The sequence below is a fragment of the Oryza glaberrima genome, chromosome 2 (genome assembly GCF_000147395.1).
Source record: "Oryza glaberrima chromosome 2, OglaRS2, whole genome shotgun sequence".
NCBI lineage: Eukaryota > Viridiplantae > Streptophyta > Magnoliopsida > Poales > Poaceae > Oryza > Oryza glaberrima.
The window spans coordinates 10,740,001-10,764,115 of NC_068327.1; the positions used below are offsets into that span (position 1 = coordinate 10,740,001).

The 24,115-nt window shown below is 41.3% G+C and overlaps 2 protein-coding genes across 2 annotated transcripts; one reads left to right on the top strand and one right to left on the bottom strand.

The window, feature by feature from the left end:
* The first annotated feature begins 333 nt into the window (after positions 1 to 333).
* Positions 334 to 7,145, top strand: LOC127764319 (GDSL esterase/lipase 7-like). Its single transcript, XM_052289180.1, has 5 exons — positions 334 to 679; positions 1,889 to 2,046; positions 3,701 to 3,940; positions 6,282 to 6,537; positions 6,626 to 7,145. Exons 1-5 carry the CDS (start codon positions 370 to 372, stop codon positions 6,850 to 6,852), a joined length of 1,191 nt encoding a protein of 396 aa, XP_052145140.1. The 5' UTR covers positions 334 to 369; the 3' UTR covers positions 6,853 to 7,145.
* A 46-nt stretch (positions 7,146 to 7,191) lies between these two features.
* LOC127764320 (calcineurin B-like protein 7) lies at positions 7,192 to 10,102 on the bottom strand. The gene is made up of 9 exons (XM_052289181.1): positions 9,961 to 10,102; positions 9,611 to 9,774; positions 9,442 to 9,524; positions 9,269 to 9,328; positions 9,005 to 9,113; positions 8,582 to 8,634; positions 8,098 to 8,178; positions 7,900 to 8,012; positions 7,192 to 7,788 (listed from the first exon to the last, which is right to left on the bottom strand). Exons 2-9 carry the CDS (start codon positions 9,687 to 9,689, stop codon positions 7,725 to 7,727), a joined length of 642 nt encoding a protein of 213 aa, XP_052145141.1. The 5' UTR covers positions 9,690 to 9,774; positions 9,961 to 10,102; the 3' UTR covers positions 7,192 to 7,724.
* Between the last annotated feature and the right edge of the window lie 14,013 nt (positions 10,103 to 24,115).

The following is a 24,115-nucleotide window of genomic DNA, read 5'->3' on the forward strand; positions in this document are numbered from 1 at the left end:
CACGGGCTGACTCAACGAGATCGAAGATGCCACATCGGACAAACTGCCTCCCAAACCATTCAAGGAGTCGATTTGCAATGGTTTTGTGAGTTGGAGGATAGGTTATAGGGATGCGATTCAACCATGGGGCATGAGTTGAGGGAAGCAAGTAGACTTTATTACCCACGGGAATGGTGTGGGGTGGGCTGGTAATATAAGCCCAGAAACCAATCCATCCAGCCCAGCAACTGCGAGGTCGGCTGCTAGTCTAACGTGCACCCAAGCGGCCAAGCCATCATCCCACACGTGAAAAATCCCCGCTCCACCCGCGCCGCGCCGCGCCCAGGTAGTTCAGCCGCGCGCCAACCCAAGCTCGCTCGGCGGCCGGAAATGGCGCTCCCCTTCCTCCTCGCCTTCGCCCTGCTCTTCCAGCTCTCCGCTCCCCCGCGCTTCTGCTCCGCGGCCCCCGCCTCCTCGCCGCCCCCGTCCCCGCCCCCTTCCCCTGCGGCGGCGGCGGCCCCGCGCCGCACGCCGCTCGTCCCGGCGCTCTTCGTGATCGGCGACTCCACGGCGGACGTCGGCACCAACAACTACCTCGGCACGCTCGCCCGCGCCGACCGCGAGCCGTACGGCCGCGACTTCGACACCCGCCGCCCCACGGGGCGCTTCTCCAACGGCCGCATCCCCGTCGACTACATCGGTACGCGCCCCCCACCTTCTCGATCGGCGGCGCCATGGCTGTGGCCCCTTTGCTCTCTCGTGAATCCTCCCCCGCTTCCAGGATTGCAGGTGGTTCTGGAATCGTCGATCCGATGCTGCTTTGCCTCTTGCACGGCTATGGATGCAGCTTGTTGTGGGTTTAGTGTAATCTGGGTTTGGGTTTTCTGGTATACGAGGGTTTTGCTCAGTTGTTGGTTCCTACATTTGGATGAATTTGGGGGCATATGATCTCATGCATTGGGAGTATGTGGATTTTTGCCCAACAATTGCTGAAGCTGAAGAGTAATCAGTTCTGCAACACAATCACCACAGCCGGATGTTCATAGCGCTCTCCTACACAGCTGACCACCTGGATCTCACATACATAGACTCCTGCGGCTTCCTCTCCTTGATCTCACATAGCATGTTGTGGGTTTAGTGTAATCTGGGTATTTGGGTCATGAGAGGGTTTTCGTCTGTGGGTTTCTGCCGAACAATTGCTGAAGCTGAAGAGTAACCTGTTTTGCAGCACAACTACCACAGTCTGGGACACCATTTGAGCCCGGCTGTTTGTAACACTCCTACAGAGCTGACCATCTGGATCTCACGTATCTATATAGAATCCTGCGGCTTCCTCTCCAAATCAGTATCCAGTATCCAGTATCCACCGCCGTTATCAGCGGTTGAGGCAATGCATTGGCAGAGGGCCAGAACATGAAGAAGTGCCATCATAATGTACACCATTAGTCCATGCATCCAGAAAACATTACCAGAATCCTACAATGTATCCATTTGATAGTCCTGAGTCCTGACCAGTTGTCTACATGCCCCAGTCTCTTTGTCACCACACACCGTTAAATCTCTCTTGTCCAATGTCCACCACATTCTGGACAATTTCAAGGTCCTCACAGGAAGCACAGCTGCACAACCTTTGTTAATGTTGCTTTAAGAAAGTCATATCTACTAATTGGTTTATTTGGGAGAGTAAGGAGGGAAAAAGCATAGGAAAGAAGCATTTAACTAGGGCTACTGGCTCACTATGTGAAAGATGTTTCCCTTCAATTTCATTTAGCTGGTGTTCTCGATCTCTCTTGCCCGTCTCTGTCAGTACTTACGTTTTTCACGACTCAATAGTATCTTGTTCTTTATACTGTTTTTAAATTATTTTTTCGGCGATTTCTTAATCTTAGACTTTTTTGTGCATTTGCAGCAGAGAAGCTGGGGCTCCCTTTTGTGCCTCCATACCTTGAACAGAACATGCGCATGGGCGTCGGCAGTGTCGACCTCAGCAACATTGATGGGATGATACAAGGTGTCAACTATGCATCCGCGGCAGCCGGCATTCTCTCCAGCAGTGGTTCTGAGCTGGTTTGTCCTCCTAACTTCCCAACAACTCTATTCACGCTTATAATCTAGCAGGAATATCTTTGTGAGACCCCTCTCTAGAGGACGAATCAGAAGGAGGGTGTTTCAACAACAGGCTAGAAGCAATGACTCTTCTCATAGTGTCTACATCCTCTCTAGTTAGGAAGAATACTTTCTCAACCATTTGAACTATGCTCAAAGATTCTCCTGTTCGGCTGCTCCCTTCCTTCCATGTGTTCCAACCAGTGTGGATTATCAGGTCATCAAATTCCCTTCTTAGTTCCTAGGAGTTCATGACTTATATCTGCTTCCTACCAGATGTGAGATTGTCTACACGAGACGATTGATAGGTTACACAAGACGATTGATAGGCTGGTGCTAATGGGCAGTTTATTCATGCTGCTGGCCTTGTCCAAGTTTGCTTGTGAAGCTACAGTGCTATAAGTTGTTTGGTTGTTTTATTTTCCTGCACACATAAAGCAAAAAGAGATATATGTAGCCATCTACACAAAGCTAATTTATCATAATTTTTTTATTGTGTCTGAAATTAAAATAGAAACCGCATTTATTCTCTACTATGGCCTTTGGGATGATCAAGGAGTTAGTAAGGATCACTGAACTGCATCAATGTGGTGGAATTGATGTATATCATCCTTGACATTCCATTTTCGTATCACTCTTTATTCCTGCTATGTTGTTGAATCTCCAATCTTTGTGCCCAAAACAACAAAAACTCGTGGAGCTTCAAATTCTAATTTTGTCATTTCAATAAAACATCGTGGTGGTGTCTAAAGAGGAGAAATGTTTACGTATGAACATTGCTGCAAAGCTTTCCTTTATGTGGCTATATGTTTTAACTTTCTATAAAGGATTGGAGCCTCTTGGTTAGATTCAAGCTTGTGAATTTCTCATTTGATTTGTTGTACCTCCTGGCAATTGTTGGCATATTATTTATTGCATACCTTTTCATTATTCTTAAATGTATTTGAAACTAAATCAACATGATCATCAAGCAAACAACACCAATCCAAAGAACACACTTAATGCTTCTCTATGAAGGTTTCTCTTTTGGTATGTAAATACTTGCTCATCTGATGTATCCTTTTTTGTTACTGTTTTGTCTCATCAACTATACATTTGAAGATTATTTTGTGGTGGTATTCTTTACTACTGCGACATTCTAGCAGCTGTAAAAGTATGTTTATACTGTTAAAAAATCTCCAAAATTGGCAGTCCCCTAGCTTGGAATCTGTCGATATTTTCTGTGTTTATGTTATGATTTCCTGCAAACATATTTTAGATTCTTAAATTTTAATGGTGTGGTTGTTCTAGCTTAAATATGTTTAGAATAAGGGATCTAACACCTTTACTTTGAGCAGAATAAACCTTCATGCTGATCTCTTGTGTATCAAGCCTTCAGGCACATGAGGATCATTTCATAGTGTGACTATTTGTAGTTATCTGTATGGCCGTAACTAACGGCCTCTATATTGTTCTGTATAGGAGTGTGTCTCTACTATTTTTTTCTCTGAAGAAGAGCATTCTTTTACCTATTTTTGGTTTTCATAATTCAATGTGATGCATAATTTGATTCTGTTCTTTTTTAGATAAAGGAAGCTAATTTGATTCTGTTCTTGCAATTGTGGTTGCACTGCAGGGAATGCATGTGTCGCTGAGCCAGCAGGTGCAGCAGGTTGAGGACACATATGAGCAGCTCTCTCTGGCTCTCGGGGAGGCAGCAACAACTGACCTTTTCAGAAAGTCCGTGTTCTTTTTGTCAATCGGGAGCAACGACTTCATCCACTATTACCTGCGCAATGTGTCTGGCGTCCAGATGCGTTACCTCCCATGGGAGTTCAACCAGCTTCTTGTCAATGCAATGAGGCAGGAAATCAAGGTGTGGTTATTGTTCTCCAGTTTAGTCTCTCTGTGCAATATTTCTTGCCTCCTTATGATATTCCAGTTTTAGTTTTTTGATCAATGTGTTGCATATTGCCCAAAGGCTGTAGTATCGTGCTTAGCAGTGGCCAATGATGTGAGTACAATTGTAGTTTTGATGGTGACTTGGTGGCATACTGGCGTGACACTATTTTTGGTCAGGAATCTTTCTGCGCTGACTACTTATTACCTGAATTTGGTCAGTAAATATTCTGTGCTTCATAGGTATCTGCTCCCAGTTCCACCACCCAGATGTGAATAGTTCTTTGTAGTTAGGAATATGTTTGAGAAAAGGAGGATTGTGGACTCCAGATACATGAATTATGAAAAGCTAGCTATGAACATTAATTCCTATGTTTCAAGTGTTAGAAAATTTTTAAATGTTTATAAAGAAACCTGATATAGTACACTTTTTCTGTAGGTTAAAATTTTCAAATGGTGGATGATAGTTTAAAACTGTGTACAGTCTTGGACTGAAGCTTCTTTGAGTTACTGAAATGCTCAGGCTGTACAGTTTTTCTGTAGTTATGAATTAGGTTAAAAGGATAGGAGGGTAATTCATCTGTACATATGTAATATGGGAAAGTTAACTGGTAAGTAGATGGAAGTGATTAACTCGATGGATATTTATATCGTTGGCTGTTAGCAGTTCTGTGGTGTTGTGTACTTTACATTCTCCGTGTACCGTACCTTAGTTTCAGATTTGAGGTAGTAAGTTGCAACGTTACTCTATAAGGACATACTTGTTTTGTATATGTTCATTTTGAACTCTTAACATTTTGATCAGACAAGAAGTTCAGATAATAAATTAATCAATTACCCCAAAAAATCTGCTACGGGACTGATGTAAAGTTGATACTGAATATTGTCTTGGACTGAATACTGTGTTTGAGTTAGTTCTTGGTCTGCACATACTTCCAGAGTGGTTTGTATTTTGTACGGGTACTGCTAGTGGGCGGGTGATCGCTTCCCCCTCCTCCTAGCGATCACCAGTCCCTCCCCCTTATACACTCTTCTTCTCCCCCTTCCTCCTCCCCTTCTTCTCTTCCTACTACAGTACACCATAAAATTTAAAAAAATAAAAAAAACAAAGTTGGAAAAAATTATGGATAGAAATACTATATATAAAAAATTTGAATTTAAATTCAAATTTGAAACGGGGCTGTAAACTTTTGACTTATAAACTTTGGGTCTATAAACTTTAGGTGTATAAACTTTAGATGTATATAAATACTATATATAAAAAATATTTGAATTCAAATTCAAATTTAAATTGGATATAATTCAAATTCAAATTTGAATCGGGTATGCAAACTTTTGACTTATAAACTTTGGGTCTATAAACTTTAGGTGTATAAACTTTAGATGTATAGAAATACTATATATAAAAAATATTTGAATTCAAATTCAAATTTGAATCGGATATAATTCAAATTCAAATTTGAATCGGGTATATAAACTTTTGACTTGTAAACTTTGGGTCTATAAACTTTAGGTGTATAAACTTTAGATGTATAGAAATACTATATATAAAAAATATTTGAATTCAAATTCAAATTTGAATCGGATATATAAACTTTTGATTTATAAACTTTGAGTCTCTAAACTTTAGATGTGTAAACTTGAGGTGTACAAACTTTATGTCCATAAATTTACTAAAAAGGGAAAATAATGTAGTGCCAAAAAAGGAAACCACGTAGAGGAGAGGGAGGGGGGGGGGGATCGATCACCCGTTAGCCATCTCGACTTTGTACTGCCTTCCATTTGGAAGTGCAAGCTAAATGCATGTTACTTTTGCTCAAAACTTGTAGGACACCATGCACATTCCCAATATGCCCATGATCTTACCATGATACAAAACATAATTCTCACTTCATGCATAAATGCATAATGTACAATTTGATTTTCTTCCTAATTTATCTCCTTTCATCTTTTGAACAGATAATTTTAATTCGCAAAAGAATTGGTAAAAATGGCCCCAAATTTCTATTCAGTAAATCTTTGGCAGAACATGTGATGATGTAATGCACATTGATTGAGGCTGCATGCGCCATGAGTTTATTTGTACTGAGTACTGACAAACATTTGAGAGCGGAAATTTCTGTTAGCATTGTACTCATCCAACAATACCATGTATACACTTATCCAAGTTGACTTGAGATGTTGCTTTCTTGTTTTTTAACCTTAGTAAAAATCAGTTACAATGATGCATTTTTTTTTATTTAGCCATATGCAGTTCTTGTCAGATTAGATTATTAAGCTCTTTATATCTATATATAAGAGTTCTGTACTTCCTGCAGAATTTGTACAATATCAATGTTCGGAAGGTCGTCATGATGGGCCTCCCTCCTGTTGGCTGCGCACCTCACTTTCTCTGGGAGTACGGCAGTCAAGATGGGGAATGCATCGACTACATCAATAACGTCGTGATTCAGTTCAACTATGCCCTGAGATACATGTCTAGTGAATTCATCCGCCAGCACCCAGGCTCTATGATCAGTTACTGTGATACTTTTGAGGGGTCTGTGGACATACTGAAGAATCGTGACCACTACGGTGAGCAGATGCATCATTGTTACTACTGTCAGATTGCCTTTCTGTCCTTAGGGAAGAACTCACATTACGATGGAATCACATTGTGCAGGTTTTCTGACCACCACTGATGCCTGCTGTGGGCTGGGGAAGTATGGAGGCCTGTTCATGTGTGTTCTTCCACAGATGGCGTGCAGTGACGCGTCGAGCCATGTCTGGTGGGACGAGTTCCACCCCACGGATGCTGTGAACCGAATCCTGGCTGATAATGTGTGGTCTGGTGAGCATACCAAGATGTGCTATCCTGTGGATTTGCAGCAGATGGTAAAACTCAAGTAGAATTGAACCAACCTTTAAACTCCATTGTAGTTACTTGCTCAGCTTTTGTGATTTTCTGACAAAAAAAAAACACTTAACAAGGCGGCACGGAGAAGTGTATATCTTGAGAGCTAGTACAAAGTTTTAGTTTTCGTAGATACAGATTTGTGTAGAAATATCATGTTTGTTCATATGTGGGCACTGCACTGTAAAGGATCTGTACGGCCAAACTGCATGAGGCGCTTGGCAGGTGAACATAAAACATTGCTGAGAACTCACCCGGTCTGCTTAACTCCCGAATTCTCACATGTTTTGTTTAACTTCTGAAACGGTTATAGATTTATGGTAAAATTTTATTATCTGCTGCTTTTCTGGTGAACCCGTATGGGCAACATCAAAAGTATTTCCAAAAACACAAGTTTTACGGCACTCTGGTAGTGGTACTAGCTATGTTCTTTTATCAACTGATTTTTCCTCTTATAGATCAAAACACTACTTCACTGCATCCTACTGCACTAATCAACAAGCAGTAACATCTTGTCCTGCTTTACACGGCCAGTTTACAAAATACGGCCCATAACCAAAACACACACGCACACACAGAGAGAAGAAGAAGAAAAATTACAACCTCCATATCAACATGCCCCTTAATTACAATCAACTCCTCAGCTGACCACCTTGTAGCTTGTTTAGATTCTGATTTGCAATCCTATCCTTCCAAGTGCTGGAGCTCTCTCTGTTGCTGCAACTAGAGAAACTCTGAATTCCAAAGCTCTGTATCTGAAGTCCTGATGCTTTAGCAAGCTGAGCTATCTCTCTTCCCATGGTTTGGCCATACCCATAAGAGAAAAATATAAGGAAGAGCATGGAGAGTAGCTGAGTAGCCATGGATGCTACAACTCTTCATCATCAACTCCAGAGTTGAGAACAAAACTGGGGAATGCCATTGTTATGTCCCTGAACACGAAAATCGACAAGGCAACACATCAGAATTTCATTTATAGTTGAAAGCAATGTAAAAGGTAACTACGATGAAGAGAAACCTGAAAAATTGTAGATGATACTTACTTCAGGTATGGGAGGGTCATGTTCTTCAGCAAAGCCGGGTTTTTACTCGCGAACGCCTTCCATTCATCCGGGTCGATCTTCCCGTCGCTGTTTAAGTCTGCTTGCTTGAACGTCTGTCAAAAAGTAGCATAAATTCAAACTTCAATTATATGGGGAAGAAATAAATTGAGACTAGTATTACATCTTCATGTGCTTTACCTGATCCACAATCTGCTCAACAGCATCATCAGAAAGGAGCAGATCTGATTCATTCAGAATGGCGAGCACCATTTCGTACAACTGCTTGATTCATAAGGGGAAAAAAAGGGTTTCAGTAACTTTAGGATTTTCCGTGTCAAAATGAAAAGGGAGTACAAATATTGTTCCAAAACAATACTTTGTATGCCCAGTTTTTCACGCTCAGCCTCTGGATGTTTTAGGATTTAAATAAGTCATTAACAGGGTTCAATACATATTCTTCACCATTTATACAACCATTATTTATGCATGTTTTCTTTGATATTGCCAAGAAAACTGGTGTACAATCGCCATCAGTACTGAAGGCTAGCTATGCAAGGAAATTACATTATGTTTCGTTATTTCTACAAAAATATAGCTAATTAGCCATATTTTTTAGATAATGGAAGCCAGGCAAGGTGTTCAACGGAAAGAATTAAGGATATTGTTTAGTAACTCAATATACCTCTTCACGTTCGATGTATCCAGTTCCTCTCAGATCATACAATCTAAATGCAACTGCAAGAGGGAATAATGTCAGATGCCAAACACAGAAGTGATATATGAATAAAATGAAGATTAAAATGACATGAACAGAAGACAAAACTTGAGTGCAAACAACTCCAGGATGTTGAAAAGCAAATCATGACAAAATACGAAGATTATTCTTGGCTTATGCCAGAATACTCTGACCGACTAACTGACTTATTTCTGCTTCTATCTTTTAAAAATCCTTGCTTACCAGCAAGTATTGTTTTCAGGTAGCGACTAAGCTATTTCTTAAGACACTGAGAAAAGAAGATTGTAATTAAGTAGTAAATACACCACATTAATTCTGACAACTTTAACCATATGCAATGTGGAAGGGCTGGAGTAGGGTATTTCTTACAGGCAATCTTCTCTGCCAAAGGCGTTTCCGGGTGGAAAATGTTGAGGGATCGAACAAATTCCCCGAAATCAATAACACCATTGCGCTTAAGATCAAAGAGATCAAATATCTGCTTGAAATGAGAAGACTCTGTCAGTCTTTCACACATCTGAAATTGTTCTATAATTCAACCGAAACCATAAAATTGTGCTTAATTAGCTCAGAAAAGCTTTTGCAGCGAGACAGTAAAATACACAGAAATTTGAAAAAAAAAGGCAAACCGACCCGATCGGCGAAAAGGTTCTTCTTCTTGCTGTTCCTGAAGAGTGCTAGCTGGAACTCCTCCTGTTCAAGAAAATGTCAGTTCAGAATTGACAAAATACCAGAATTTCAATACCAAATGGTCACTTTTGTCAAAAATATGGCCTCCACTAAAAATGAAATTCAAGAGAGTTAACCTTGTGAATGAGCCCATCTTTGAATATGGAATGGCTTATCTTCTTGAACAGCTCATACAGGGCCTCCACCTCACTCACAGAAACTACAAGAAGTAAATCACAGGAGAAAGCATAATTAATCACTTTCCATTCCTGAACTGAAGAATGGTGAAATTCAGTGAGTTCTTACATGTGGTCTCTTTGGCCAGGATAGCAGGATCCTCATGCTCTGCAGCTCGTTTGAACTGCTTTGATGATATGCAGCCCATACAAACCACACCTTTATCTTGTGGTTAAGGAACAACTTTCCTTCAGAAAGTGATAACAGTCACCTCAAAGAACAGGATAAAGAGGCTGCTAACAAAAAAAGTGAAGTGACATGAAAAAGTTAAGTGAAACATTAAAAACACAAGAAACACAGCCAAACAACAAGACCTCCTTTGGAACAGAGGAATTAGACTAAATCGGATGAAAATCCCGTTAAAATTCCTGCATTCCAAAGGAGCCCTGAATCGACAAACACAGAAGAATTAATCTCACCTAGGGAAGAAACAGAGGTGCCTTTGCACTGCTGGACATCAAGAAGAAGAAGTTGATGAGCAAAAGAGAGGGAGAGAGAGAGAGAGAGAGAGAAAGAGAGAGAGAGAGAGTAGCTAGTGTGTCCCAAATACCTCCAAGCTTATTGCAGATACAATGGACTTAGAAGAAGAAGATGGCACATATATTTATATATGCACATGCATAGCAAGCATCTGGGCTCCACAGTGTGGCACAGCCCCAGCTGTGCCGACCGTGTGTAGCAAGAGTTGACTTGAAATGGTTCCCTGCTACACGATCTGCAAGTTAAATTGTTGCTGTTTTATATTGCTCAAGTTCAACATCTGTCATTGCTGAAATAGAATCAGCAATGGCGGGAATAGATTAATCCTAGTAGCTTGCAGTTTGTATCTAGCCTAGATGTAGCAATATATACTTGTTGATTAATGAACCATAAGGACGACGGTTTTGTTCTTAGTTAAGTGATGTTAACTATGCCGTACCAAAAAATACATGCATCCAAAACGGGCGTGTTGTGATTGATGTTTAATTGAAAATGTCAACGTCGCCTTGTACCTATCAAGCGTGGTTGTTTTATATATATACTTATGGAAGGAGGGATCCAAAGGTGACACATGCTCTTCCGCTTAACAAGGGATGGAGCACCTGTTCATCAAGGACCTAATTTTGGCCCTTGGGTAAATTCATTCCCGTTGAAGGGAAGCATCGTTAGTGTGATGATGAAGTTGTGGATATATGACTCTAGCTATTAGGTTTTATATCCTGACTGTGTGTATCTTTAATTGGAGCAGAGGCCTCTAAGAGATATACTTCTTTTGTAAAAAATAAAAATGAAAAATCCCAGCAATTGAATAAAAATCCAACGATCGAAATCGCTCCCCTCATACCACATGTAAACCTAATGACCCACAATGAGCTCCTTAACAGATGATGATGATATACTTGTTTATGAGATGAATTAGGTATTATATATTATAAACATAACGAATAGATTTGAAAATATTATCCAATAAATGCTGATGAATATATTTTTCAAAGAAATCGTATTTCTTTCACTACTACACAATATCAAATAGGTGTCGGCACTATAGGTGCCGGGAAGTGCTAAAACCTGCACTTATAGGTCTTTTTCCACTTCCACGTGTTTAAATCGCAAAAACCAGCACCTTTATCAATTATAGGTACCGGTTTTTCTATACTATAGGTGTCGGTTTTTAAAAAATCGGCACCTATACCGAGCCAAGCCGAGCCGATTGAGCAGCCTTATCCATATGACCGCGGCCTTATCCTCTCGATCTCTCTCGCTCGCTCCCTCTTGTCTCTCTCGACCGGCGGAGTGGCAGTAGCGGCGGCCGGGCCGCGGCGGCGGCCCGGCGGAGGGGGCCGCGCCCTCCCCTCCGCCAGATCCAGCCGGAGGGGAGGCGGCACACTTCGGCGATGGCAGCGGCAGCGGCGGTGGCCCGGTGGAGGCGGCAGCGGCGGCCGTGCCCCTCCATCCTCCTCGCCGCATCGCGCCGAATCCGACCACCTAGATGTCGGGGGCTGCTGGATCCGGCCTCCTGGAGGCGGCATCGGTGGCAATTTGATGGTGAGTCTTCAATTTATGTGATTTGTGTGGGGATGCTGTGGTTGATGAATTGATGGTGATGTTGATGAATTAATACTGATGTTGAATTTCTGTGTTGGTGAGATGTTGATATTGATATTGATGAATTGATGTTGATGAATTTCTGTGACGATGAATCATGATTTCTTGTATGTGGGATGGGGAGTTGCTCGATGCATCGGCTCGATCCTAAGAGTGCATCGAGCCGTTTTTTTTTTTTTGCTCTTGCGCCTCAAAGGTGCTGGTTATGGAACCGACACCTTTGACCCTGGCTAATCAGTGCCGCCTTCCGGACGCCGGTTGGGAAAACCGGTATTTAAGGGGTTTCCCAACCGGCACCATTTAAGATTTCTGTAGTGGTGTTTGAAAGTGCGGTGCAAATAATCCAGCATATTAGCATAGAAGTATAGGACCTCAGTCCAACGGCTGGCATCAATCAACTGTTGTGTAAGCAGTAGAAGATCGAATTCGGCAAAATTGTAAAGAAATTGAATGGCACGATTTCCTGAGTGACTTGTAGTTGCAGACAACAGCAGACAACTGTTGTATGCAGCACTACGTGTTCACTGTTCATGCTTAGGCCGCCATAGTGTACGGATGCATGCGCGCGTTTACGAGAGGTGTTTATGTGTGTGTATATGAGGGTCTAATTGTATTGTATTTAAAATAAGAATAAAATACATGGCCGGTCCTTAAACTTGTGGTGTGGTGTTACTTAGGTCCGTGAACTTGAAAATTGCACGTTTTGGTCCATGAATTTGGTTTAATGTACCACCCCCGTCCAATCGTCCTTTGACCATGTTTGACCGCCAACGTGGTATACCACGTAGGCAACACTTTTGTGCTCAGCCCCCTCCATATATACGTTCGCACATAACTTGCCCTGACCAGTGCATTTCAACCCAAATCCCCCCAAATATCCCTAAATCGGCTAGGGTTCGATGGTGAGGTTAGCGGAAGAAGGCTGAGAGGTAACGGTTGTGGCGGCCTTGGCGGTGAGATTAGTGGCAGGAGGCAGCACAGTGCAACGGGGTTAGCAGTGGCACAGTGCGGCCGGATTAGTGGCAGGAGGCAGCGCAATGCGTCTTGCACGCTAGGCATCCACATGGATTCTTCAAGCTTGTCCCCGTCTTGAAGTCGCCGAAAGAAGGTGTTGTTGATCAAGTGCCCGTTGTGCAAGGATAAGGTCATTTTGGAGCGCAGAGCAATGTCAATTGCTAACCGGGACCGCATTTTCTATACATGTAAGGAGAAGAATGAGAGGGAAGAATGATTTGAGGATTTTTTTGGAGATTCTGGTGTCACTATATAGCCACGAGGAGATATATGCGACGTGTTGTAATGTGGAGGGGCTGAGAGCAAAAGTGTTGCCTACGTGGCATGCCACGTTGGCGGTCAAACACAGTCAAAGGACGTTTGGACCGGGGTAGTACATTAAACCAAGTTCACGGACCTAACCATGCAATTTTCAAGTTCACAAACCTAAGTGACACCACCACATAAGTTTAGGGGCCGGCCACGTATTTTACTCTTAAAATAATACTCCTAAATGTTTGATGCCATTGACTTTTTTAAACATGTTTAACCGTTCGTTCTATTAAAAAAATTAAGTAATTATTAATTCTTTTCCTATCATTTGATTCATTGTTAAATATACTTTTATGTATATATATAGTTTTACATATTTGACAAAAGTTTTTGAATAAGACGAATGGTCAAACATGTTTAAAAAAGTCAACGGTGTCAAATATTTAGGGACGGAGGGAGTAATAATAAACAACTGGAGCAAATATCGTTCACCATTATGTTACATTTAGAGTACGTGCATTGTTGCTTTTTAGGGGCTCTTTGGAAGAGAGAAGCAGAGAATCTACCTGTCGGAGGGTGAACTCCTTTAGCGGGAGCGGGGGACTGTGAGGCCCCCCCTTTGTTAGTTCGGCCGGGGGCAGCGGTTGAGACTCGAGGTTCCTGCGGTGAATGAGAGAAAGAGAAAGGGTCGGGCTCCTTGAGGATAAAGAGACAAAAGGGGTTATACAGGTTCGGGCCGCTAAGAAGCGTAACATCTACTCCTGTGTTTGGTTGATTGAGTGTAGAACACAAGTGCTTGAGGCTGCGAGACCCAAGCGTGTGTCAGCTCTAAACTCCTCCATCCCCCCTTCATTAGGTCTGGACCTCCTTTTATATCTCAAGGTGTTACCACATGGGCCCAAAAGCCTACCTAGGGAAGAAGGGGTACATCATTTACATTAAATGCATGTCTTGTTGCTTGACTTGGGAGCCACACGCATGAGTGCCGCAGCATGGGGCCCATCAAATCGTGCCGATTGACATGGGGGACGCCCGTGTCATTCGCTATTTAATAGGTGAAGACTTCTAGGCCCCTATTTACACCGGGAAACGGGAGCCTTGCCTTGACCAGAGCGAATAAATCGACTCCAGCTGGGATGAGAGGCTAAAAACCTCAAATCATCATGATGTGAAGGGGCATGGCAGGCGGCACGCCGCCTGACACGCGGCAGTGTGCAGACGCACTCCCCCGGTCCTATCGGTCATTTGACCGGTCACAGACCGGTTAGGCGCGCTGCACGCCGCATTAAATGCGACGTGGCGCGCCTACTCAGGGCGCGTTAAATGCGGTTAGGCGGGTGTTGAGGGTGCCCACCTAATCCCACATACGTGGTGCCTTGCGGAGGGGGTCGGGGCAGCCCGACCACCAGGCATCATAGTTATTGAGACCGGACCGGTAATTGAACCGGTGAGGCTCTTGGTTCGATGGTTTATTGGTTCAACCGGTCGAACCGGTGGTTTAACCCGGTTCAATAGTTACTAAATATATTACTTATTCCTTTCTAACACAACAAGGATGCTAGCCCAGTGGTTGCTTAGTTTCCTCCCTACCACGTGGTCCTGTGTTCGAGTCCCCCCAAAAGCATATTTTTCATTCATTTTTCCCCCCACCGCTCCCTTGCATGCACCTACTCCCACGCACATGCTGCCTGAGGCCGGTTCAACAGCGGTTTACTCTCCGGTTTATAGCGGTTTTTCATAAAAACCGGCCGGCCTAACCGGTTTATACCGGTTTGATTGCATGTCCGGTCTTTTAACTGGACCGAACCAGCGGAGGCGCGGGTTCCGGTTTTTTCCGGTCCGACCGTCGGTCCGGTCCGGTTTTAATAACTATGCCAGGCATAACCGACAGTAGGCGGTCAACGCACAGGCGCACCAGTTCGCGTCTGCACGCCGAATTAAATGCAGTGTGGCGTGGCTGCAAGGTCTGCTTAAATGCGGTTAGGTGGGCGCTGGGCGCGCCCACCCAACTCGCACACGTAGGATGATGTGCCGAGGGGGTCGGGACGGCCCGACCCCCAAGCGAGGAGGGGGCAGCTGCCTCTCCACCCCGGGCCCGCCCCTCCTCGAGGGAATGCCACATGGGTTTGGGACTTTGGGGGTGGCCTCCTCCCTCCAAACTCGGTACAAGCTGGGAGGGGGCAGCCGCTACTCCACCCCGGGCCCGACCCCCCTCGGGGGGTGCCACGTGGGTTCGGGGGCAGCCTCCTCTCTCTAAACATGATACACCGGGCCCATATCATCGACACCACCCTATACACTGCATAATTTTTTTACATGGGTTTCAAGGTAGTAACAGGTACTAGCTATAGCATCGGATTTTGAAGGAGAGAGGGTACATTCCACTACTCATGAGAGGAAGAGATCAATCCTTAAATCTACTTTTAGTAACAATAGATCTCACCCATAGCACCTGTGCTAGTTCTATACATTACAGATTTCTTAACCAACTACTAATCTCGTGGCGAATCTCACTCGTAGCATCTTTGCTGGTCCTAAACATCGACCATGCTCTTAGCTAGTCACTCGTTAGAAAAACAGGAGGGGGGGAGAGAAATGGCCCTTGCGGCGCAGAGGCGTGGTGATGTATTCCCTCCGTTTCATAAAAAATCAAACTAGTCCCAGATATGATATACTCTAGTACATATATATAGATTTGTAGTACTAGAATATATCACATACGATTCTAAATTCGTTTTTTTTATAGAATGGTGGGGGTACGTACCATAGTTTCTAAATTCATTTTTTATATGATGGTGGGAGTACGTACCATAGTTATAGTTATAGTAGACTAAGCGCAAGGTTCAAATTTGAATTAATTACGACCCCGGTAAAAACATGTTAAAAGTACCCTACAAAAATCAGCGCAAGTCTAAGGGTAAATTAATGGAGAAAAAACTCAGCATACATCGTGCAGGATTTCGCATGAACAGAGTGTCAGGCACGCGCATCAGAAACCATATCGACAATGACGAGCTAGCCGACGACAGCGATTGCCTGGCTGCCAACTAAGATACTATACAGTATATACTCTCTCCGTCCTTAAAAAAAAAAAATAAACCCTAGGTTTCCGTATTCAACGTTTAACTGTCCGTATTATATGAATTTTTTTTATAATTAGTATTTTTATTGTTGTTAGGTGATAAAATATGATTAATACTTTATCCGTGACTTGTCTTTTTAATTTTTTTCATAATTTTTTTAAATAAGACGGACGGTCAAATGTTGGACACGGAAACCCAGAGTTTGTCTTTTTTTTTTTGGATGGAGGGAGTATGTAACAAGAAAATTAATTAATTGGGTGAGATACGTGAAACATGTTGATTAATTATCTTTTAATTTGGTCCACTTGTAGTAAGTTTGTTGTGAAAACCCATGATTTCTAATTATCAAGGGAAAGTGGATATATTAACATTGCCCGTGGAACTCGAATCTTGCAAAATATTTGGCAGGGAAAGCCAATCATCAGATGCTAAGCCAACCCACATAAGCTACCTTGTTGTTTATGTACACTTGTCTGAGATGATAATGATATACTATAGGCTGATAAAATAAGATGGGTCGTAACCACAACTTCACAGTGCATGCAAAAATGTATTCTTGAGTGCCAACTGGACTATAAATATGTGCTTTATATCTCTTATTAAATGTGGAAACTATAATTAAAGGTCTATATTTAAAGAATATGACAAAATTAAATATAATTACCATATTGGTTACAAATTAATATAGTAATTCTTCTTTTAAGTAGAGATTAAGGTTAAGGGGAAAATTTCTATTGCCCCTTAATTCGAGGGATGTTTGTGAGTGATGGTGGTTAACTTAACAGTAAGATGAATTGAATGAAAGTTGATTGGCAAGTATTATTCAGAATGCTTATGTTTATGAACTAATTTTAAGAGAAATTTTATGGTACATTCTACTGCAAGTATATACTATCAGTATATTTGATCTAACAGTGTAAATTCATTTGATTTTCCTAATTATCCTGCAGTATAAATTGAATAGGGTATATTTGTATTTTTATATTTTTTTGTGTGGGGGTATTTTTTTTAAATTCGTGCTATCTCACTTAGTCAGATCCGTTTGCCCGGCACCCAATCGAAACCGAAGCCACTCGGCTCACATAGGGACGCGGGAGACGCCGGGCGCGTGGAGGATCGGCTTCTCCTGGCGCCGGGGCGGGAGTGAGGTGCGCCGAGAGCCTCCGTCGCCAGGGATGCTAGATGAAACGGAAAAAAGCACTACACGCGGATGACGATATCCACAACAGAAAAAACCACGGGAAAGTTAATCCCTATTCGTGAACCTATTTTAAATGACTAAACAATCCTTTTTAGATTTTTAACAAATACCAAATCTATCCTATAATATACTGACAATATATACGGCACATGTACCGTAGTCCTCAGTTTTAAGAGGACTCTCTTTAGTTGATTGACAGGGAGAGTACGTACATATTTTCGTCTAGAGACTACTATAATGTAACAACCACAAAGAGGTGATAACGAATTAGTGTATGCTCCAAGGGTGATATGTCTCTCTCTTGTTCATTGTTCCTGCATATCAATTATTTTGGTTTCCGTTATTTGTACGTGTGGACGGGGTGATACGTTGTTTATGTCGATCCACGTGCTTTCTCTTAAGAAAACAATGAAGAACATTTGTGTATTGGAGAACATGTATGTGTGTAGATGAGAAGGAGAAAAGCATATATAGGATGACAAGGACTGAAATTGACTCTTTCAGCTTTAGCAAGTTGGTCCTCCCTTTATCCGTGAGGAAGGTGGGAAAAATGGAAAATATTAAATATGTATCCAGTTGAAACTTACTCTCTCTGTCCAAAAAAAAAACCAACCTAAGAAAGGATGCGACCTGTCTCGTTATATTGGGAGGGGTCTTTTTTTGACAGAGAGAGTAGACCCAGTTTGACATTGAAGTTTGGATCCATCCGCTTGTCTAGCGAATGGTTTTAATTAATACTCTATTTGTTTTTCAATATATGATGTCGTTGATTTTTTTTTATCAATGTTTGACATTCGTGTTATTCAAAATTTTTTATGCAAATATAAAAATAATTAAATCATGCTTAAAGAATATTTGATGATAAATAAAGTTACAATAAAATAAATAATAATTACATAATTTTGTTGAATAAGACGAATGCAAATGTATCTTAAAAAAACAACAGTGTCATACATTGAAAACGGAGGGAGTTTATAGCAATCACCTATTCAACCACTAGCTAGCTAGATCACCATCTAAATTCAACCACTTGTGAATATTTTTTTTAACTCAAGCCGTTTGGCAGTTGGCACTAATGTACTCACAATTTTTAAAATATAAAAATACTTATATCATGCTTAAAGAATATTTCATGATAAATCAAGTCACAATAAAATAAATTATAATTATATAAATTTTTTGAATAAGACGAAAGGTTAAACATTTGTTAAAAAGTCAACGGCGTCATACATTAAAATACGGAGCAAATATATTTTTTGGAGAAAGCCGAAAGACGAGTCTTTACAAGCAACATAAAAAGCAAAAGGCTAGGAACACACCACCGTTGGGACGACGACCGGCCAGGCTTAAACCCATCACCACTCAAATTAAGACACCAAATATAGTTAAGCTGGTCACCATTATTTATAACTCCTCAATAATACAAAAGATTAACGCTTTCTCGAACTTAATCGAAATTTTCCATTATTTGTAACACGCTTAATTCTCTGCAAAATCTTACTTTAAAATCATCCCTACATATATAACCTGTGAATCTGGCATATTAATATAGCCAGGTCGTCGGCCCGTGCTCGATCTGTGGACACGAGCACTCTGATCAAAAGAAGAGGACCAAAATTTCCTGAGTGAAATTAAAAGGTATAAATCAAACCTCTGTCCGCCATGACGACGAGCTGTCAGCCTTGGATGCACTGCTCAGATGATGACCTATCGATTCGTCTACGTAAGGGCACCAAATACATATACTCTCTCCGTTTCATATTATAAATCGTTTTATCTTTTTTCCTAATCAAACTTGTTTAATATTGGCCTAGTTTATAAAAAAACATAATATATTTTTTAAACACAAAACATATTTATTATCAAAATATATTCAATGTTAGATTTAATTAAGCTAATTTGTTGTTTTAAATGTTTTTAATTTTTTCTATAAATAACTTAGTCAAACTCTACAAAGTTTGATTGAAAAAAAAGTCTAAATGAGTTATAATATAGAACATATGGAGTATATTCAAGTCATGTGTATCGATCATTCATTTATATGATCAGTCGGAATCTCAGGTTGTACATGTATGTAGTGGTAGACACCTTTTATAGCTATCCAATTTCACAGTAGTTTCGTGTGATCTCCACAGTTCCACAACATCAGAGATCGAATAATGAAGAGGGAGGCTCTACTACATATGGTCACCTGCAGTCCATCTGTCCCAGGCCACCAGCATTAGCTTGTGCAAGTGTTGTGCAACTATATATATATATGTTGACTGATGCATAGTTTCCTCTGCATAAATTGTGGTAGTCGATCGATAATATAATGCACGGCTGTAGAAGCGAGCTGAGGAAGCCCCTTGCGTTATATCTTTGGTGGCTACTCCCTCTGTTTCAGGTTCCCTCTGTTTCAGGTTATAAGATGTTTTAACTTTGATCAGAGTAAAACTGCTTTAAGTTTGACTAAGTTTGAAGAAAAAAATAATAAAATTTTTAACTCAAGACAAATTTATTATGAAAATATATTCAATTATTGATTTAATGAAACTAATTTGGTATTATAAATATTACTATATTTGTCTATAAGCTTAGTCAAAATTGAAGCAGTTTGACTTTCACCAAAGTCAAAACGTATTGTAACCTGAAACAGAGGGAGTAGAAATTTACAGCCCCATCGTTTCGCTTATTTAGGGAATAAACGAAACGGTATATTTGCAAATAAAAAATAATTTGTGAATAAAACTTTTATATACGTGTTCTTAGCGATCTAAAAGCAAAAGCTGAAAAATAAACTTCGATGAAAAAACCCCAAAATCAACTCCAAATTTAAGGTTGACAATTTAAATTTTAGCTGATAAATATAAGCATAAGCGAAAAGATGAGTCAGTTAGTTAGGTTTACGCCTTTACGGATTCATATATTTTATAGCCTCTCTCTATATATATTGCATATGTTAAAAGGGGATTATGGGCATACATACGCGTATTGTGTGCGTATCTTTGTGTTTCGTGTAAGAAGAAATAAAAGATGCGGCTACCTAGCTAGGCCGGCTCATATGTTCTAAATAAATAAGCCGAGCCCGTGTAGGCTTGAGAGCTTTATCAAGCCACGCTCTAATACTATTTAATTATTTTCTTCGTTTGATGTGATAGATCTAGTATAAATTAGCTAGTATCATATCCATATCATGAACTACTATTATGTGTATTTGTCAGCTACTAGCAAATTGCCCGTGCGTTGCAACGGAAAAAATAAAAATTACAATGAACAAATCAAATATCTCCACAATCGACATGCACCCAAAAGATGTGAACTAACATTTGACAAACAATGTCTCTAAATTGCAATTTAGAGATGATATAAGTCTAAATGACATTTAGAACACAATGTAGCTACATATTTATGATATTTAATTTGTAAAGCTGGCATGAGAAGTTTTTCATTCAACCATCATCGGTAGTATAACAAAATGCATCTGTTACAAACTAAGTCATGGGTGTTTGGTTTACTGAATTTTTTACATTTTGGTCCTTTTTAAAAACTTATTTTACAAATAGACCCCTGGAAAAACTTAAACCTAAAATGGTCCTTTTTGGGGCGCCAGAGTTACTGGCGCCGTACCCCAACATGGCAGCGCCAGCCATACTGGCGCCGTGCCCGTGCCACCGTGGCCCTAGGGCTGGCGTGGAGGAGCTGACTGGGCAGAAGTGGGGCGCCAGCCACACTGGCGCCGCCCCTCATACCACGGCGCCAGCATGGCTGGCGCGCCCCTTCTCTGTGGGCCGCCCCCCTAAACCCCGTGGGCCCCACCACCTTTCTTCTCCCCACTCCCATTTTCGCCCAAGCATCAGCCCGAGCTGAGCAGCAGCAGTTCTTCCCCACTCTCTCCCCCTCACCTCCCCACCTCAAATCCACTCCATTTGAACTTGTTTTTCGCGGGATTTTTTGTGGAAATCGAAGAGAAAGGTAGACTCCTCCATTCCCCCCTCTTTTTTTTCGTTTTTATTGGTTGAATTTGTAGATCGAAGGGTAACCCTAGAATCCCTTTTTTGCCCAAATTTGTGATTTTTAGCATTTGTTCTTAGGATTTACTTGTTGTAATGCTACATGTTTGCAATGTACTCATTGGTGTCATGATTTTTTTAACCATATATGTGGTAATGTTAATATTTGGATTGTTTGGTTGGATGGATGGATGAAAAATTATGGTTGAGGCATGAAAGTAATTTTAATTTGATGGACTTGATGCTAGAGCCTATAGGTTAAACTTTTAACCATTAATTATATGAAGGGGAGAAAATTTTAGTTGCATTATAGAAATTGATTATAGTTAATTAGAACTAGGTTGGGTTGTATGACGGAGTATTTGTAATATTTAGATGTGTAATGCACTAGTAAACTTGTTGATAGTTGTCGGTAGATTAAATATTTTTTTTTGGAGTAGTAGCTTTGGGATAAATTAAGTTATGCATTGGTTATAATACGTCGGTTTGGACTACGTTTAGGAATGAAGATTTAATTTATGTTGCAAATTTACATTTGATTTTTTGGTGTAGATGGATAGAATTGTTCGTGTTTACTACGGTGGTAGAATGGTGGAACCTTATGTTGGTGCACATGTTGAGTTTGAGGATATGTCATTGAAGACCATTTTATTTCCCACCCACCCAACTCTAGATGAACTAAGGTCACGAGTGAAAGAAGTTCTTGGATGGACCGAGGATAATGTGGAGATTTGTTTTTATGGGAGATACGATGTTGGTCAAGGGCATAAGTATATATTAAATGTAATAGGTCAGTTGGAATGGGAAGTTTATTTTGATTTGGTAAAAGAGTCTCAGTTTAGATCTCTAGAGGTGTTTGCATCAAAGTTGGTACGTACCGTAGAAAATTTGGATCTAAACAAATCTCCTTCTTATCATTACATTGAGAAGAATTTTGTGACATATTCTTCTCGTCGTGGAGGGGGTGCAAGTAAGACTGAGTTGGTACGAGAAGACTTGGAGGGGGAAGAAAATAAGAAGAGACCTTTGCTTGGAAATGATTTAGGGGAGGTAGGCCCATCAAAGAGACATTGCGGTAGTGATGATGTGGATGCAGCGAGGGAGATGAAAAGGGAGTTAGTACAAGAGGGGCTTGATCTAAGTGAACATTTGTCGGAGAGTGTGCATTGGTCGTTGTACGGAGGCAACCGTGAATACACGACGGAAGTAGCAAGCCAATATGTGAATCCAGATGATTACTTTTATGTCGAATTGAGTGGTGGTCACGATTCTGTCTCAGTAGAAGTCAATAGAGAGGAGGTTGACGAGGAGGCAAGTGTTGAGCAATATGATGTTGAATTTGCTGAAGACTCTGATGATGACCGTCCATTCCCTCCACTAACTAACAATGACAAGTTAGCATTAGAGGAATGTCGTGCGTTTGAGAAGGTGTTTGGGAGGAAGCCGGACATTCCTGAGTTTAGGGACCTAACACATGCCTATGGTGCAATACTAGATGGCGGCATCAACCTAGATCAGTTGCCAGAACCATTCCAGGTGGATGGTCTCAGAAAGGGTTTGGAGTTCCCATCCATGGTCGCATTGAAGCTATGGCTTCAGGAGTACGCCATCGTGCACCATCGTCCATACCGTGTTGTCAATTCTGCCGCAAACAGGAGGTACACTGTTAAATGTGAAAACCCACGGTGCAAATGGAAGGTCCATGCAACTAAGAGGTCTAGTGGCACGTGGAGGATATCACGGGTTGGTAAGGACCATAGTTGTGCTACTGCCGAAGGTTCAGGGAGCCACCGGCAGCTGACATCTAAGTTCATAGCAAATAGGTTATGCAATGCCATAAAACTGCAACCTACACTCTCTGCTTCTGCGTTAGCTTTGTATATATTTGAGGTTTTCCAGTATAGGGTGAAGTATGGCAAGGCTTGGAGGGCACGAGAGGATGTTGAGGCACTAAGGCAGCGTATTCCCGAAGGTCCTCGTAAATGGCTTGAAGATGAGTTGTTGGATAAAGATAAGTGGTCTCGTGCATACGATAGAAATGGCCGCCGGTGGGGTTACATGACAACCAACATGGCCGAACAGTTCAATAGCGTGCTAGTTGGTGTTCGTAAGCTTCCAGTGACGGCCATAGTATCATTTACGTTTATGAAGTGCAATGATTACTTTGTGAACAGACATGATGAAGCAGTGAAGCGAGTCCAGTTAGGGGAGCGTTGGTCCACCAAGGTTGATAGTAAGATGAAGGTGCAAAAAAGTAAGGCGAACAAACACACTTCAAGGTGTTTCGATAAGCAGAAAAAGACATACGAGGTCACAGAGAGGGGTGGTATAACGCGAGGCGGTGTTAGATTCGGCGCAAGAGCCTTCAAAGTTGAAGGTGAGGGGAACTCATGTTCTTGCCAAAGGCCATTGCTGTACCATATGCCTTGCTCACATCTTATCCACGTTTATCTGATTCATGCAATTGATGAGGAATCTCCCAACCGAATGCCGTATCATTTCTCTTCAAGAGCCGTTGTGAACACATGGGCAAGTCGCTTTGAGCCATACCTCGACCCCACACAGTGGCCACCGTATGATGGTGAAGAATTTGTTGCTGACCCAAATTTGAAGATTAAAACAAGAGGGAAGAGGAGATCGAAGCGATTTAAGAACGAAATGGACTCGGGTCTTGGTGGTTCTGGAAGGAAACCACCTTCATGTGTTCAACTTGATGGTGCGCCGGTGCAAAATAGATGCTCGTTGTGTCACCAGGAGGGTCACAAGAAACCTAAGTGTCCTAAGCGTCCAAAAAAGAAGAAGTCCAAAAAAAATATAAGTGTTACGGAGGTAAATATTTTGTTTTCCTACTTAAGTCAATGCATGTTTTATTCTTGTCTATGTAATGTCTATTTATTTATTTTGGATTATCGCATTCATTTTCTTTTAATGTATGTCATATTGGTAA